At 40.7% G+C, this 12,971-nt stretch overlaps 1 protein-coding gene across 1 annotated transcript; it reads left to right on the top strand.

Annotated features, from left to right (window-relative positions):
- Positions 1-58: 58 nt before the first annotated feature.
- Positions 59-12,634, top strand: LOC118778779 (ras-related protein Rab-40C-like). The gene is made up of 4 exons (XM_036530530.1): positions 59-1,831; positions 9,562-9,622; positions 12,303-12,363; positions 12,626-12,634. Exons 1-4 carry the CDS (start codon positions 1,678-1,680, stop codon positions 12,632-12,634), a joined length of 285 nt encoding a protein of 94 aa, XP_036386423.1. The 5' UTR covers positions 59-1,677.
- The last annotated feature ends 337 nt before the right edge of the window (positions 12,635-12,971 follow it).

The following is a 12,971-nucleotide window of genomic DNA, read 5'->3' as shown; positions in this document are numbered from 1 at the left end:
AATTGTTGGGGGTGGGCAGAGTTGCAGCGTGTGCTGTGTCACCCGCCAGTGACAGCGCAGCAGCAGCTAGGTGACTTGTATACTGCCTGAGTGGACATGAGTAGCTACAAATCTGGAAAATAAAATCCAAACTATTTCAATTCATATGGCTTAGGTTCCAGTTCTGATTTGATCTCAAATCACTGTGTCATCATACCTAAGGAATCAGACCGTTTTGCGCCGAAAGTGTCTGTACAAATACCGTTGGAGTATGCGATCTTTGTTGGCGAGCTAGGTAGGGCCGGGAACCAAACCTCGGAGTGGAAGTAGTGATGCATGCCGTGTTTTCGTCGCCTTGAAGCGGAAGCAACAGCAACAGAATCGTTTGTGTACTCGGGTGACTGTCTTTCGTTTATCTTTAAGCTTAGTATTTAACGATCAACAGCTAGCCAGCCAACTAGCCAGCCAGAGTAATAGCAAGATTTGTAGCTAGCTAGCTAAAACTCTTGTTTACACGTATTGGCTAGCCGGTCGGATGTTCCGCCGTACTCTAGCTACAGTAGCTAGCTAGCTTGCTGGCTCTGGACTCGATTTTTGGACGGAAAATGTTCTGCGGCTATCTTACTAGCTAACATCACAACATATATACGATCATATCTAGTTTCGTTGGATGTGAGGTTCAGGTCAGCAAGCTAGATACACTGTATAATAATAGAGATGTTCTCTGTTGTATCTAACTTAACGTATAACAACTCCGGTGTCCGGACTAGCCTGCTAGCAAGTTGGCAGATCATGGTATGGTTAATATGATGGATTTCCCTCGTAAGTGTCCGAAGTCCTTTTTTGAATAGGTGTAAAGCTGGCAGAGTTAGCTGGCTAAAATAATCTCGCTGGCCATACTTATTGTTGTTGTTTGCAATGATTTGTTGCTAGAGAATAGAGATAGCGAGGCAGCCAGTTGACATTTTGGCAGTTCATTCGAAATATGTTCTTTGTGTTGCTACCTAACCTCTCGGAACAGAACAATAGTCTAAAACGTAACCAGAGCTCATCATAGCAAACATCGATGTGGTTTTCTTCCCAGGTCATAGCACAACAGGAAAATTCGTTTGCATTGCATTCTGGATTTCTTGCTCATGTTTTTGGTAAACAGCAGTCAGATAGACAGCTGTGTGGTTTGATGGAAACTGCTGAAATTCAAATATCTTAAGCAGACGTGCAGCCATCGGGAGTGGTAAGAGCCAGTTGTTCAACCTCAAAACCATTTTGTTATCTGGCTACCTGGTGATTTGTTCTCGGCGGGAGCTGTCGGACGGATAATTAGAAGTTGGCTAAGTTCGCTTGCTAGGTAGTGTGTCTACGCATACGCCGTCACCCCAGCTTTGTTCAATATGATCTTGTGAGCGTCATTCAGATTGCAACTGTTAACTAGGGCAACGGCTTTGACAGGTTTTCACAACTGTATTTAGCGAGTTAGCTATATGCCAGAGACGTTAGATACTGTTTAGATACCCCGAAATATTCCACATCCTTGCTGAAGAGAACGCTAGCTCCCTTCCTGCGGAATTCTGAGTAGGTCGACGAATTTAATGTGAAGGTGCATGCAGTAAACGTTTGATCTGGAACGGGACGTACAAGAAGGGTGCTCCCGGGAGAGGTGTTTACGGGTACACCCATCTCCCACCTCACCTGGTTCAGATGCGAGGAAAAATGGGCACCCCGGGCAGCCCAGTCAAGAGTTATGACTATCTCCTCAAGTTCCTCCTGGTGGGAGACAGTGACGTGGGGAAGGGGGAGATCCTGGACAGCCTACAGGACGGATCAGCCGAGTCCCCTTATGCATACAGCAGTGGTAAGTTTCACGTAAATCTTCACTCTTCAGGAAATCAGCTGTACAGTATGTAGTAAGTTGGGGACCTAAAATATTATTCAATTGAAAGACCACTGGTTGAGACCTGGATGTTAGAAATTCATTACACAGCAAAGAGAATGTGAGGCCTACTCTTGTTAATGGATTCTCTCATAATGTAAGGTGTAGAGCTAGGGATATATGCACAAAATGTCTTCTGCTGTGTCTTGATTTTGTGTTTAGGACTATGCAAGATCAATTACATTCACAATTACAGTGTCAGTGACCCTTCAGTTTTGGGTTAGAGGGGCTAGTGTAAGGAAGTGGGATTATTTCAGTCATCTGTCGCATGCAACCTGTAGGATTTACAAGACTGATAAAACCTTCATAAGATACCAACTAGAGCAAGAGACCTAATATGTATCATATCTAGGTTTGTGATTATTTTATCAACAAAATGTCTTTCTCAGGAGCTACCTGAACTTAGACCTGTATACATCATTCACACAAGAGAAAAGTATGCTTCTGTGTAATGTCACCCTGTGTGATGTACAGCGAACAAAAAAGCCCCCCCCCCCCAAAAAAAAAACACAAACATACATGTTGTGTGTAGATATATATATATATATATATATGTACCCAATATTCATATAGCTTAATATGTTTTCAGAAAGAATGTGCCACATCTTGACCTCTACAAAGCTCAAGTTATCAGAACCTGCCTGATCGTCTCTCTGAGCATGAAAGCATGTTACAGCTTGCTTGTCCCAAGTGTTGTGTGACAGACGAGGCTACTGGAACAAAATACCTATTGAACAAGCCGGGTTTTTAGCAGAAACAATTAACAAAATACTTTTCCCCCTTGGCACAGGAGTCTAAATGAGCATTAATGTGGGGTGACCAATTGCTTTCGCCTCTGTGGCGAGGTTGAAGGGAGCTGGCTCCTCCTGAGATGTTGGGTGGTTAGATGTGGGACATTTCACAGTCCTGTCAGAATTGATTTTGCCACACTGTGACTGAGAAGGCCTGGGCCACAGCAATCCGCATACTGTTAGTAGAGTTTGGCTCATCAGGCCGGCTTACTTTGAATGGAGCAAGGAGCAGAGAGCTGTTGGCCTGGCGTCAGCATTGCTGTTGTACTCCAATACAGAGGTGCCGCAGAGGATAAATCACACACTGAATGTATCTCGCCTTAATTAGAGGGGACTACGCCAACATTTTTTTTTTCTATTTGCCTGGTCTGCTGTACTTCAGCACATATTAGGTTCTCTGTCTTTATCTGCAAAAGAACATCATCTTTCACAATGATTTACTCTGTTCTTGCTTTGACTGGCATTCCTTGCAAACTACTGCCTCAGGAGTCATACAAGAATTTGTCTTTGAGTGAATTTATCAGAATAATCCTATTCTAAATTTGTATTACTAGGCCTGCACTCCGTAGATGGGCTGTCTCTTCCAGTGTGTCTTAATAGTTATGGGTGGTGGGTTTTGTTACAACCGTTAACGTCTGAAATGCCCCACAAAGCTCCTTTTTTGCTGCTGGAACAATAAAACAGAGTGGTTGTCAGGATCCAGTGGCACTTGTCATAGATTCTGTGCAGAACTCAAGGAGACTGTCAAAAAGCCAGTGCAAAATGTCATGCTGTTTTTTTTTCTTCCCAGGAGGCATATTTGGCCTAGCTGTTGAGATAAATATTTCATACTTCAAATATATAATTCATCACAGCCGGCACTGCTTCTTCTCTTAAGAGACTGCAAGTATGAATCATTAAAATCTTTTATAGAAATTCTCTCATCAGAGGCATGCGAAGTAAAGCCTAGCAGCACCTCTGCAGATGGGTGAAGTCCTTTTGCTTGAACAACAGAGGACTCTCACATGCTGTCTGCTGTGATGGAGATCTAAAGGCAGTAAGACACTTTTCTGCTTGGACAAGAAAGGAAGCTGAAGGGAATCATTTGTGAATATTTTGAGGGTCATGGGTCAATTGATTTTTTTTTTCAATTTCATATTTGAAAAAGAGAAAATTTAATATTTGAATAGCAGAGGACAGATCGAATTGGCGGTCTTCATTCTTCCCTTAAAGCAGCAGGTGACAGTCACTTTAGCTTGACATGGAGAGAAGAATATCAGCTGAATTGACTGTTATGTGGCTGCCACAGTCCCTTAAGGCAGCTAGCAGTACAGTGTCAACAGCTTTCTCCTGCCTCGGATGTTAATGGAGCCCCTTAGCCCAAGGTTCACTTGCTGAGTCCTGTTTCATTGGGACTGAAATTCGCAGTGGTTTTGTGTGCTTGAGTGTCTGCAGGCCTACCTAATATGATTATTGTCCTGCCAATGGGTCATGTAGATTCTTTGGTGGAAAGGGCAGTCAGTCATCCGTTTTAACAGTTACCTTATAAACACCTGTAAGCGTGATGACATCATGGAGCTTGGTGAGGTCACAGCATGGCTGTTACATGGGTGTGCGGCTGTCACCCTACGATCAACATATTCCTCTTTTCTGAAGCTTTAGGAACTATTTACAGAAAGGGCATTGTTTTTTTTTTTCTTTGTACCAGAATACGGTCACATGCTTCCTCTATTGTTTTAACATATACATATATAAGCAGTATGTAGTCTGTAGCTAGCTCGGTTTAACCACCACTGCTTGCTTTTGCAGTGCAAGATGTCATCAGGTATAATTCCATGACCAGAGTTTCTCTCTCTGCTCCTACTGTTGTCAAAATCAGATTTGCCGTATTTCAAGACTTCTTTTCGTAGAATCAGAAAGGAAGTTACTTTAGATATCCTTCAGTATATACCACGCCACTCTGTGCTAGAAGCTAAAACATTTACGTTAATAGATGCATGAATAATTTGCAGATTCAGTCTTTAGATTGAAATGCTCCTGTGTTTCGCTCGGATGGCCTTCATTCAACGTCTGTTGGAGCTAGTGATCAGGAAGCCTGCCTTGTCTCAGTAACACCTGCTACCCCTTGTATTAAACTGCTGAAAGGGATGTTGCTGTATGGAGGAGGAGCTAATAACAGCCCACCATTCTGAGGGTGGCAGCTGGTTGACTAATACAGTGAGGAGATCAAGTGAATCTGGTGTTGAACTGCAGTGCTCATGGATGCTAGTCAGATAGACTCAGATCTTTGCCCTGTTTTGGCCCTGTTTTTAGAGTAGGTGAAGCAATGTCTAAGTTTGAGTCGGTCACTCCTGAGCGGTATTGAATGCCTGCGATGTAGTCTTCTCCTCAGTTGCGTCACTTTTAGATGTTTAATAATGCTTGAGGAACACATGATCGACAGCCCCTGTATGGTCTTGCTGGTCCGGTCTGGCTTCTCGCCCTGAAGACTGACTGGTCTGCAGCAGCAGCTGTGATTCATCTCCCTGTGCAGTGTCTGTGACCGATGCTCTTCACTCGGGGGATGCTGTGTCACCGGCAGTGCTCTCGGACCACTGGTGCTGAAAGTCATGGCCTTTGTCAAGGCCGTTGTCTCTCTGTTTTAGTGGCACTGCCAGTTGGGTTTTCTCATTTGGAGCTGTACTCACTTGGGAGACAGTTTTTGGTGTGCAAATAAACAGTCTGGATGAAAGCGGGACTGCAATTGTGTAGGGTGTGATTAGTTTTCTTTTTTAGGTGGGTTTGGCTGAAGGAGTGCTGGCAACATAAGCAAAGGATGTGGTGTTTACACAAGACATAATAACACAGTGGGTCTGAATGCAACTTGTGAAGATCATACAGTCATGGCAGCTGTGCACAAGACTCCCATGGCTCCTCCTCTTGTCAGCATACCAGGATTCTTAGGGTAATTGGAGAATTCAGAATGATGCCATTACTGTACGCATTATTTCCAAATAATATGAAAACGGCTGTGGAACAGCTTCAGAAAGCACCAAATTAACTGATGCAAAAGGATCAGTAAAAACAGAGGAAAAGCTGTCACATGGCCTCTGGCATAGCAGGGTTTATCAGTAGATTGTAACCAACCAAATACGATCATTAAAAAAAAATTCTTGGAGGGGTTTGATGCAGACACAGATGGATTTGTGTGTGAGATTGGGAGGAGGAAGCTTTGTTCAAAGGGATGCACTTGGACAGTGTTCTGTTTGGGATAATGTTCATATTGTAGTCTGCCAGCATTTATGTAACCCAAGCATTCAACAGACTAACTGGACCCCTTTACATTAATTACCTTGGACAAACTAAATATTCCACCTCCCTGTAGTGGTATTTAAAAAAATCAAGTGCATCGTGAAAGCTGTATTTCATACAGTAAATGTTACACCCCTGGTGCTAGAGGACTCATGGCTTGAAAATTCGATGGAGAGATTGTCAAGAATTTCCATCAGTCCGTCTACTCATTAAATTTTAAACTGCTTCAACTACTTGTTGCTCCTCTAGAGTATATCAGCAAGCAGTATTTCTGAACCACCTCCTAACCACTGATGGTTTTGGAGGAGACCTTAAATACTTTGGGATTGTAGTGGTAATTGGAGTTTAAAAGGTAACCTCGCCAGAAATGTAAATGAAATGTTTTTCCTTTCTTAACAGTTTTGTAGGTATGCATATTATAAAGCAAGGAACAAACCCAAAACGCCCTACCCTGCTAGAACATGGGTGGGGAAAATCCATCTAAACTGGATGTGATGTTCTAGGGGAGCAACCTGCAGAAAAAAACTGGACTGAAGAGCCTGAAACACAGATTCTCCTTGACCTTTTGTCATTAGTTAGTTTATTTTGAAGTTTTAAACTTATTTGTTGTTTATAATGCCTTAAAAATCGACCTTGCTAGCTAACCAGATTTTTTAATATCACAATGACTAAATACATTGTCTGTAACCAATCCTGCACCAGACATGACAGCTTGTCATCAGTTTGGAGACTCGAAAGTTCTCTAAATTTTTCCGTCTGGGAAATGCATCTCCAAGGCGTACATGTGATTTTTTTTTTCCCTTCCAACTGTCATATTCCAGTTTGCAGACTTCTTTTTTTTTGTTAAAGCCATCTGCCATTATTCAGCATTACAAATGTACAGACACTACTTTTAAATCTTTCAAAAGGGTAAATTCCAATTCTAGTGCACTTTGGACAGGTTTGTTTTTTCCACGTATTTCTTGGCACTTTCTACATTTCAGTTTTTTTTTTGCTAGTTGTTTTTTAATCATTTTCTTAAAGATGGTTGAAATACATTTGTTTCGAACCATCGCTGGGATGTACCTTCTAAAATAAATGGAAAATAAAAGAAATTTCATGAGTTTATCTTATTGTTGAAACATTTACCAAATTACTGAATTGGCAAAGTTTATGAAATGTCTTGGGAAACTGAGACACCATCTTTCCCATTTTCCCAGCCTCTTTTTATCACAGGACATTCAGAAACTGATACTAGCATTTAAAGGGAATTTGTGCAAATATTGTACTTTAACTGGCCAATCTTTTTTAGCATAGTCTGGAAAGTTGCCAGTTGTTCTCTGAATCTGCCATGTGCATTTTCTTTTACAAATGGAATGTACTGGATTGGATCATTGTTTCTCCTGGCTCATTTCCCATTTAAGGAAATAAAATATTTTTAAGTCACCCATTTCTTTTGTTTTCATTTTTGGGTTGAAACACAAATTTCATTTATCAAAACAAAATAGAGCTGGCCAAAGATCTTTCACATTTGTGTAACAATGACATTCTAACCAGAGCCATGTAGAGAGAGAGTAGCGTCATCTCCATTCTCTCCAATGGACCATTTTTTTACAGTAATGGCGGATCGTGGAGCCTCTCAATAGTTCCTGGAAGTTAGCAGCAAATACTAGCAGCACAGTAGAGTTGCAGCAGAATAGTGATGCACTTTTAAAGGGTAAGACGTTTAAAGAATCAGATTGTGTATATTACCAGCACATCTGAATCAAATTAACATGTGCATTAAAGCATGTTAGTGTATTTAAATTACTAAATTAGTAGATTTAGGGAACGCTAACAGATAACAGATTAGGCTAGGATACTGGATAAAGTTAGCAACACATAACATTAACCACAAACAGCCTATTAATTGTAAATTCTGTTCTCTTAAAGTCATTTCATCCAACGCTGTGGAATTAGAGTAAAAGGCTTCTAAACTTAATTTTTTGCAGGGTGGGAGGAGTTGAATATTTGTTAAATATAACATTGGGGCATGTGATTGTAGAGTGGTAGGTGGAGGTGGTGAAATGAGGATATCCATTTTGGAGTACAAGCTAACGTTACACAATAATAAGGAAGAGAGCTATTTTTGTGATATATTGCTATTGATATGGATTTAGAGTGCATATTTGAGACTTCTAAACAGTAAACAAAAACGTAACTTATGGGTTGAGTGTTTTTGGGCTTTGTGATTTTGTTTACTATTACCTGTCAATGTTATGTTGCAGCTCAGCTGATTTTGGATTGATGGCAAATTTATTTTTAATAACCAAACATTAAGCTTCCCAATGGTGTGATCTTTGTGAAAAAGTGCAAATGCAGCGTTTGAATATGATTACCTCACATATTTTTTTGCTGTTGTAATCTTTAGTGATAGTAAGATTGCTCCTTCTAACTTGAGCCAACCATTTTTTTCTCCTCTCCATGCCAGTGGGGAAACCGTACTTTCGTACTCCTTTCTCCGAGTGATTGGAGCATCACAAAATGCAGCACAGCAAACCATGGCGGAGACTATATGCGTGGACAACACGGGGGAAAGGGCACAGACGTATTGCATGACATGCTATTCATGTTTCTGAGTTTATTAGAGATTTATTTAATGAATTCATGATAATCATTGATAGTCACCTGTCGGTCTGAAAGTCATAAAGATTACATTAGTCAATAAGTCATTAAGATTACTTAGGCCCTCAGTTACCGTGGGATTACTGAAACCACCATGATTTAAAGAAATGGTGGAAAATTAATCTGATCTGAATTTTGAAACATTCCTTCCCTTCCCCTCCCTCTAAATATATCAATAAACTTTAGGATATGATTGCTCTTGACTACCATACAAGTTTAAGAATATAATAATAAAAAAGAATTCAAAGCAATAAACAACAGCAACATCCTCTTTAACCAAGGTAATATTAGCCTAAAATATGTCAACAAGGCAGGTAACGCTAGCTGTTCACACTAATCCTCAAATAGTACCGAATTTTACTTTTTTAAAAATATATATTGATGTAATTACATACACATGTTGGTGTGCTATGCAATGCATTTATTGACAACTAATTACCAAAAATTGCAGTTCTGTCTCTCTGTTTTTACGCATTCAAATTGCCTGCCAAGAACTTCCTGGAACTATCTGAAGTCTACGTGAATCACGTGATGATCAAGCATTTTGACCTTCCGTTGACGCAAGTCTCTCTCTACATGGCTCCGATTCTAACAAAAGGCCCTTGCTGGCCAGGCCATAACAGTGGACCACTACCTTCATTCTCTGTAGAGATGAGATAATGTTTGTAGGTCACAAAATCAGATATTTGGAATTGATGATTTAAACACCAGAACCTGGCTGTGTAAGAAAGCTGTCTAATAAAATTCATCTGTTCAGTTGTATAGACCAAATATGTATATATTAGAAACTTCAGCAGTGTCAGCTAGTATTTTTATTGTTGAAGAAGCTGCATTTTTGATGGCACATTCCTGTTTGATCGGGGTTTTATGCCTGCAATTGACAGGCTTAGCCCTGCACCCGTGATAGGTCCTGCTCTCTCCTTATTTCATGTCTCTATTTCTTTCCAGGGATTGACTACAAAACCACCACAATTCTTCTGGATGGGAGAAGAGTCAAGCTGGAACTGTGGTATGTATAGCACAACAATACGGATGCAATAGTGCACTTTGCAACCATGCAGAAAGCCTTTCTACAGTATAAAACCTGACAAGTTTTTATGTTGTTCCTGCAGTTTCACTCTTGGCATCTAATTGTTCCAGCCCAAGCACATGAGCACTGTGTGTGTGTATGTGTATGTGTGTGTATGTAATATATCCTTCATTGTGCCTGTTCTCGCTGTCCTGAAAGCAGGTCTAAATTATTCATTTTTACCTTAATCGACCCGCTAATGAAATTGCCCTCATTTGTTACAGCTGCTGGAGGAACGGATATGGCATTGGCCGGAATTTCTGGCGCTGATCTTTTGTCTCAGAGTCCTGCAGTTCCTGGAATGTAGATGTTATTCTGTATATAGCATTAAATGAACGAAATCAATGAGCTGCACCAGGGTGAAGTTGGCAGCGTAGGACACTGCCGGTGCGAAAGGAAAATGCGCAGGACTATAGGGGTCACTGCCTTAGCTTTTAAGCGGATTAACATTAGCATGTTTAACAATAATTGCAGGCGCTCTCAACTGTCACACATAAAGGATATGTTGGCCCACAAGCATGTGCTGGCAGAGGATGTGATTTATCTCTAAATGTTGAGCAGTGCTTTTTTTTGTTTCTTCTTGGCAAATGTAAGGAACATCTGAAGCCATTTTACAATCAGTTCTCCTTTAGGGATGACTCAACCTTTTTAGCCGGCGCTTTTCTGACTTTGTTAAATTGGGCATATTAAAATTATATGGATCTTAATGTAAGACATCAGTCTCTGGATGAGTCATCTCCAGTCTGACATGTCTAAATTTTGGCTCTTCACTTAATGGGAAAAATTGTGCTGTGCAGAGGGTTTCTTCTGGCCAATTTTGTATAGTGGAAGCAAACAGGTGGTTGTTGAACTGCTTACACTGATTTACCTTATCATAACGAGAAGAAAAAAAGCCTAGTATGACGCAGACGTTGCTGCTGTTAAGGGCACAGTTATCCCATAGAGAGAGCACCAAGGTGGTCCATTTCTCTGTGCTATGTGCTGCACACTGACAGAATCAAGCTGCTTCATATATGGTCATATGTCTGTTTGCATTTAGTTGCCAAGTTTGAAGGATTTGAATGATATCCCTTGGATTTGTTATGTAATCCCGTAACCCAACAGACTTCTTAATTATTGTCTGACTGAATTGCTGTCCCTCACTGTTGCCATATGAAGTGGATAACAAATGCTTTATCTAACCCTGGAAGGATGGTTTACAATAGGGATTCAGTCAGAAATCAATCTGGGGTGTTTGTACTCATTTTTGATAATCTCGTCTTTTTCACTGTTGAATAAACAATGCACTTACAGTGAGTGAACCTTTTAGCATTGTTGTAATGTGAGTGTTTTATTCCTGTAATCTTATCTGCAAGGATGACAGCACTGCTTTTCTGTCTATTCATGTGTTCACATGTTAAGAGATCCCATTGGTGGATGTTCTGATTGATTGGCTTGTCCCTGTCTACAGATTCCAGTTTTGGAACATTCAAACAGTAGATTTAAGCAGATAAAAGGCATTTATCCAGTTGAGGGATTGTACACCATGATTAGATGAGCTCCTTATTGTGGCCTGTTTTTGACCTCTTATTTCAGAAAAGGTCCAACAGTTTGGAAGATTTACTTTCCAATGACAGTTAAATCAAATCAAATATTAAGAATAGAAGTTCCAACATTGCCTCAAGAAGCATATGCTAGACAGACATACAACAAAGAGTTATTTTACTCATTCTTATCTATAAGAAAACTCAAATGCAGTTCTACTTCAAAGTGTTCTTAGAGGTGAAGAACTCCAGAGGGGGTTTATTGCCTTTTAACACCAGCAACTGATAAGAAAGGCATTCCACAAGACTCCACAATAGTGTTGTGCAACCGTCCAGTATCTTCAGATAGGATTGGAGATCTGTTTTAAACATTGAACCTCTCAATTTCTATTGAAGCCTCAGAAAACATACCCAGGGCTTGAAAATGGCAGTAGGGGAAATTAGATAAGTACAGCTGAAGTTTAATTTTGTATTTTAGGGCTGGGCGATATAGCAGTCGCGATATATCAAATAGCTATTTTTAGTGCAATATCAGCTATCCCCGGTATGTGGCGTTAGGTTTCTTCCTGTATTGTTTTCCCTTTAGTCATACCTGATGCGGAAGCACACCTCCAGTTTTCCAAGGCCATGTGAAATGCTTCTGGGGGAAAAAACACCACTCGTATCTATTCAATGTTGATATCACAGCAACAGCACTATGCTGCTTCCATGTGGTAGATAGAAACACATGGCTACAAAGATAAAGAGTGAAAACATATGCTGTGTTTTTCAAAGCTAATAGGTAAGTTAACCAACATATAGATACAAGTGATATTTTTCTGCCCCGGAAGCATTTCACTGAACTTTGGAGGTGTGCTCCCGCATTAGGTATGACTAAAGGGAAAGCAATACTGGAAGAAACCTAACGCCACATACATACATACAGTATATCGCGACAGCTATATCGCCCAGCCCTAATTTTCTGTGTGGTGTCATTGAGAGAAAGCCAAGAGAATTCTGTCGTGTTGGTTTTTAAGCAGATTGTTCCTGAAATAGTCCTGCATGTAGTACCGCAGTAGTGTTGACTGTCTGTCTCTCTGTCTTTCTCTGTCTGTCAGGGACACCTCAGGACAGGGTAGATTCTGCACCATCTTCAGGTCATACTCCAGAGGGGCACAGGTGAGGATCTTACGAGTCCAACACATGGCTACATGTTGAATGCTTCCGTACAATGTAGCAAGTTGTAACCTGTGCTGGAGTCTTTCTGACATTTAGCAGTTTTCTGTGTAATTAATCTACATCAATGTACATTTCCCTGTACTACTTTATTTCAGCAAACTGTTTTTCTCTCTGTGAAACAATATCCATTATTTTAGGAGAATTAGTGTGCAGAGCTGTGGAAATGAAATCAGCCCCGGTTTTACTCACACCCTGTCTTTAGAGACTGTGAGGAGGTGTCCCATGACCTCATCTCTGCAGGGACCATGGGAAATGGGGTTTTAATAAGACTGGCTCACGAACAGATTTAAAACTGTTTATGTAGAGTTTACGCTACTTCAACCAACAAAAGAACGGACATTTTCTGGGAGCCTGTGGGTGAAATGTAATCTACAGACACATCCCTCTTTAAGCGCTGATCACCTCTGCCAGTGATATGATCTGTTCACTCATTTACAGCACCATGGAGACCATGTTCCAGCAAGCTTTGATAGGGGTGATACCGCCACTGTACTTTCCAGGACCATGGAATGCTACTGCATTATGGCAACTGCGTTAATCTAAAAACT

This window comes from Megalops cyprinoides, chromosome 1, assembly GCF_013368585.1.
Source record: "Megalops cyprinoides isolate fMegCyp1 chromosome 1, fMegCyp1.pri, whole genome shotgun sequence".
NCBI lineage: Eukaryota > Metazoa > Chordata > Actinopteri > Elopiformes > Megalopidae > Megalops > Megalops cyprinoides.
This window is presented reverse-complemented; position numbering and strand designations above follow the sequence as displayed.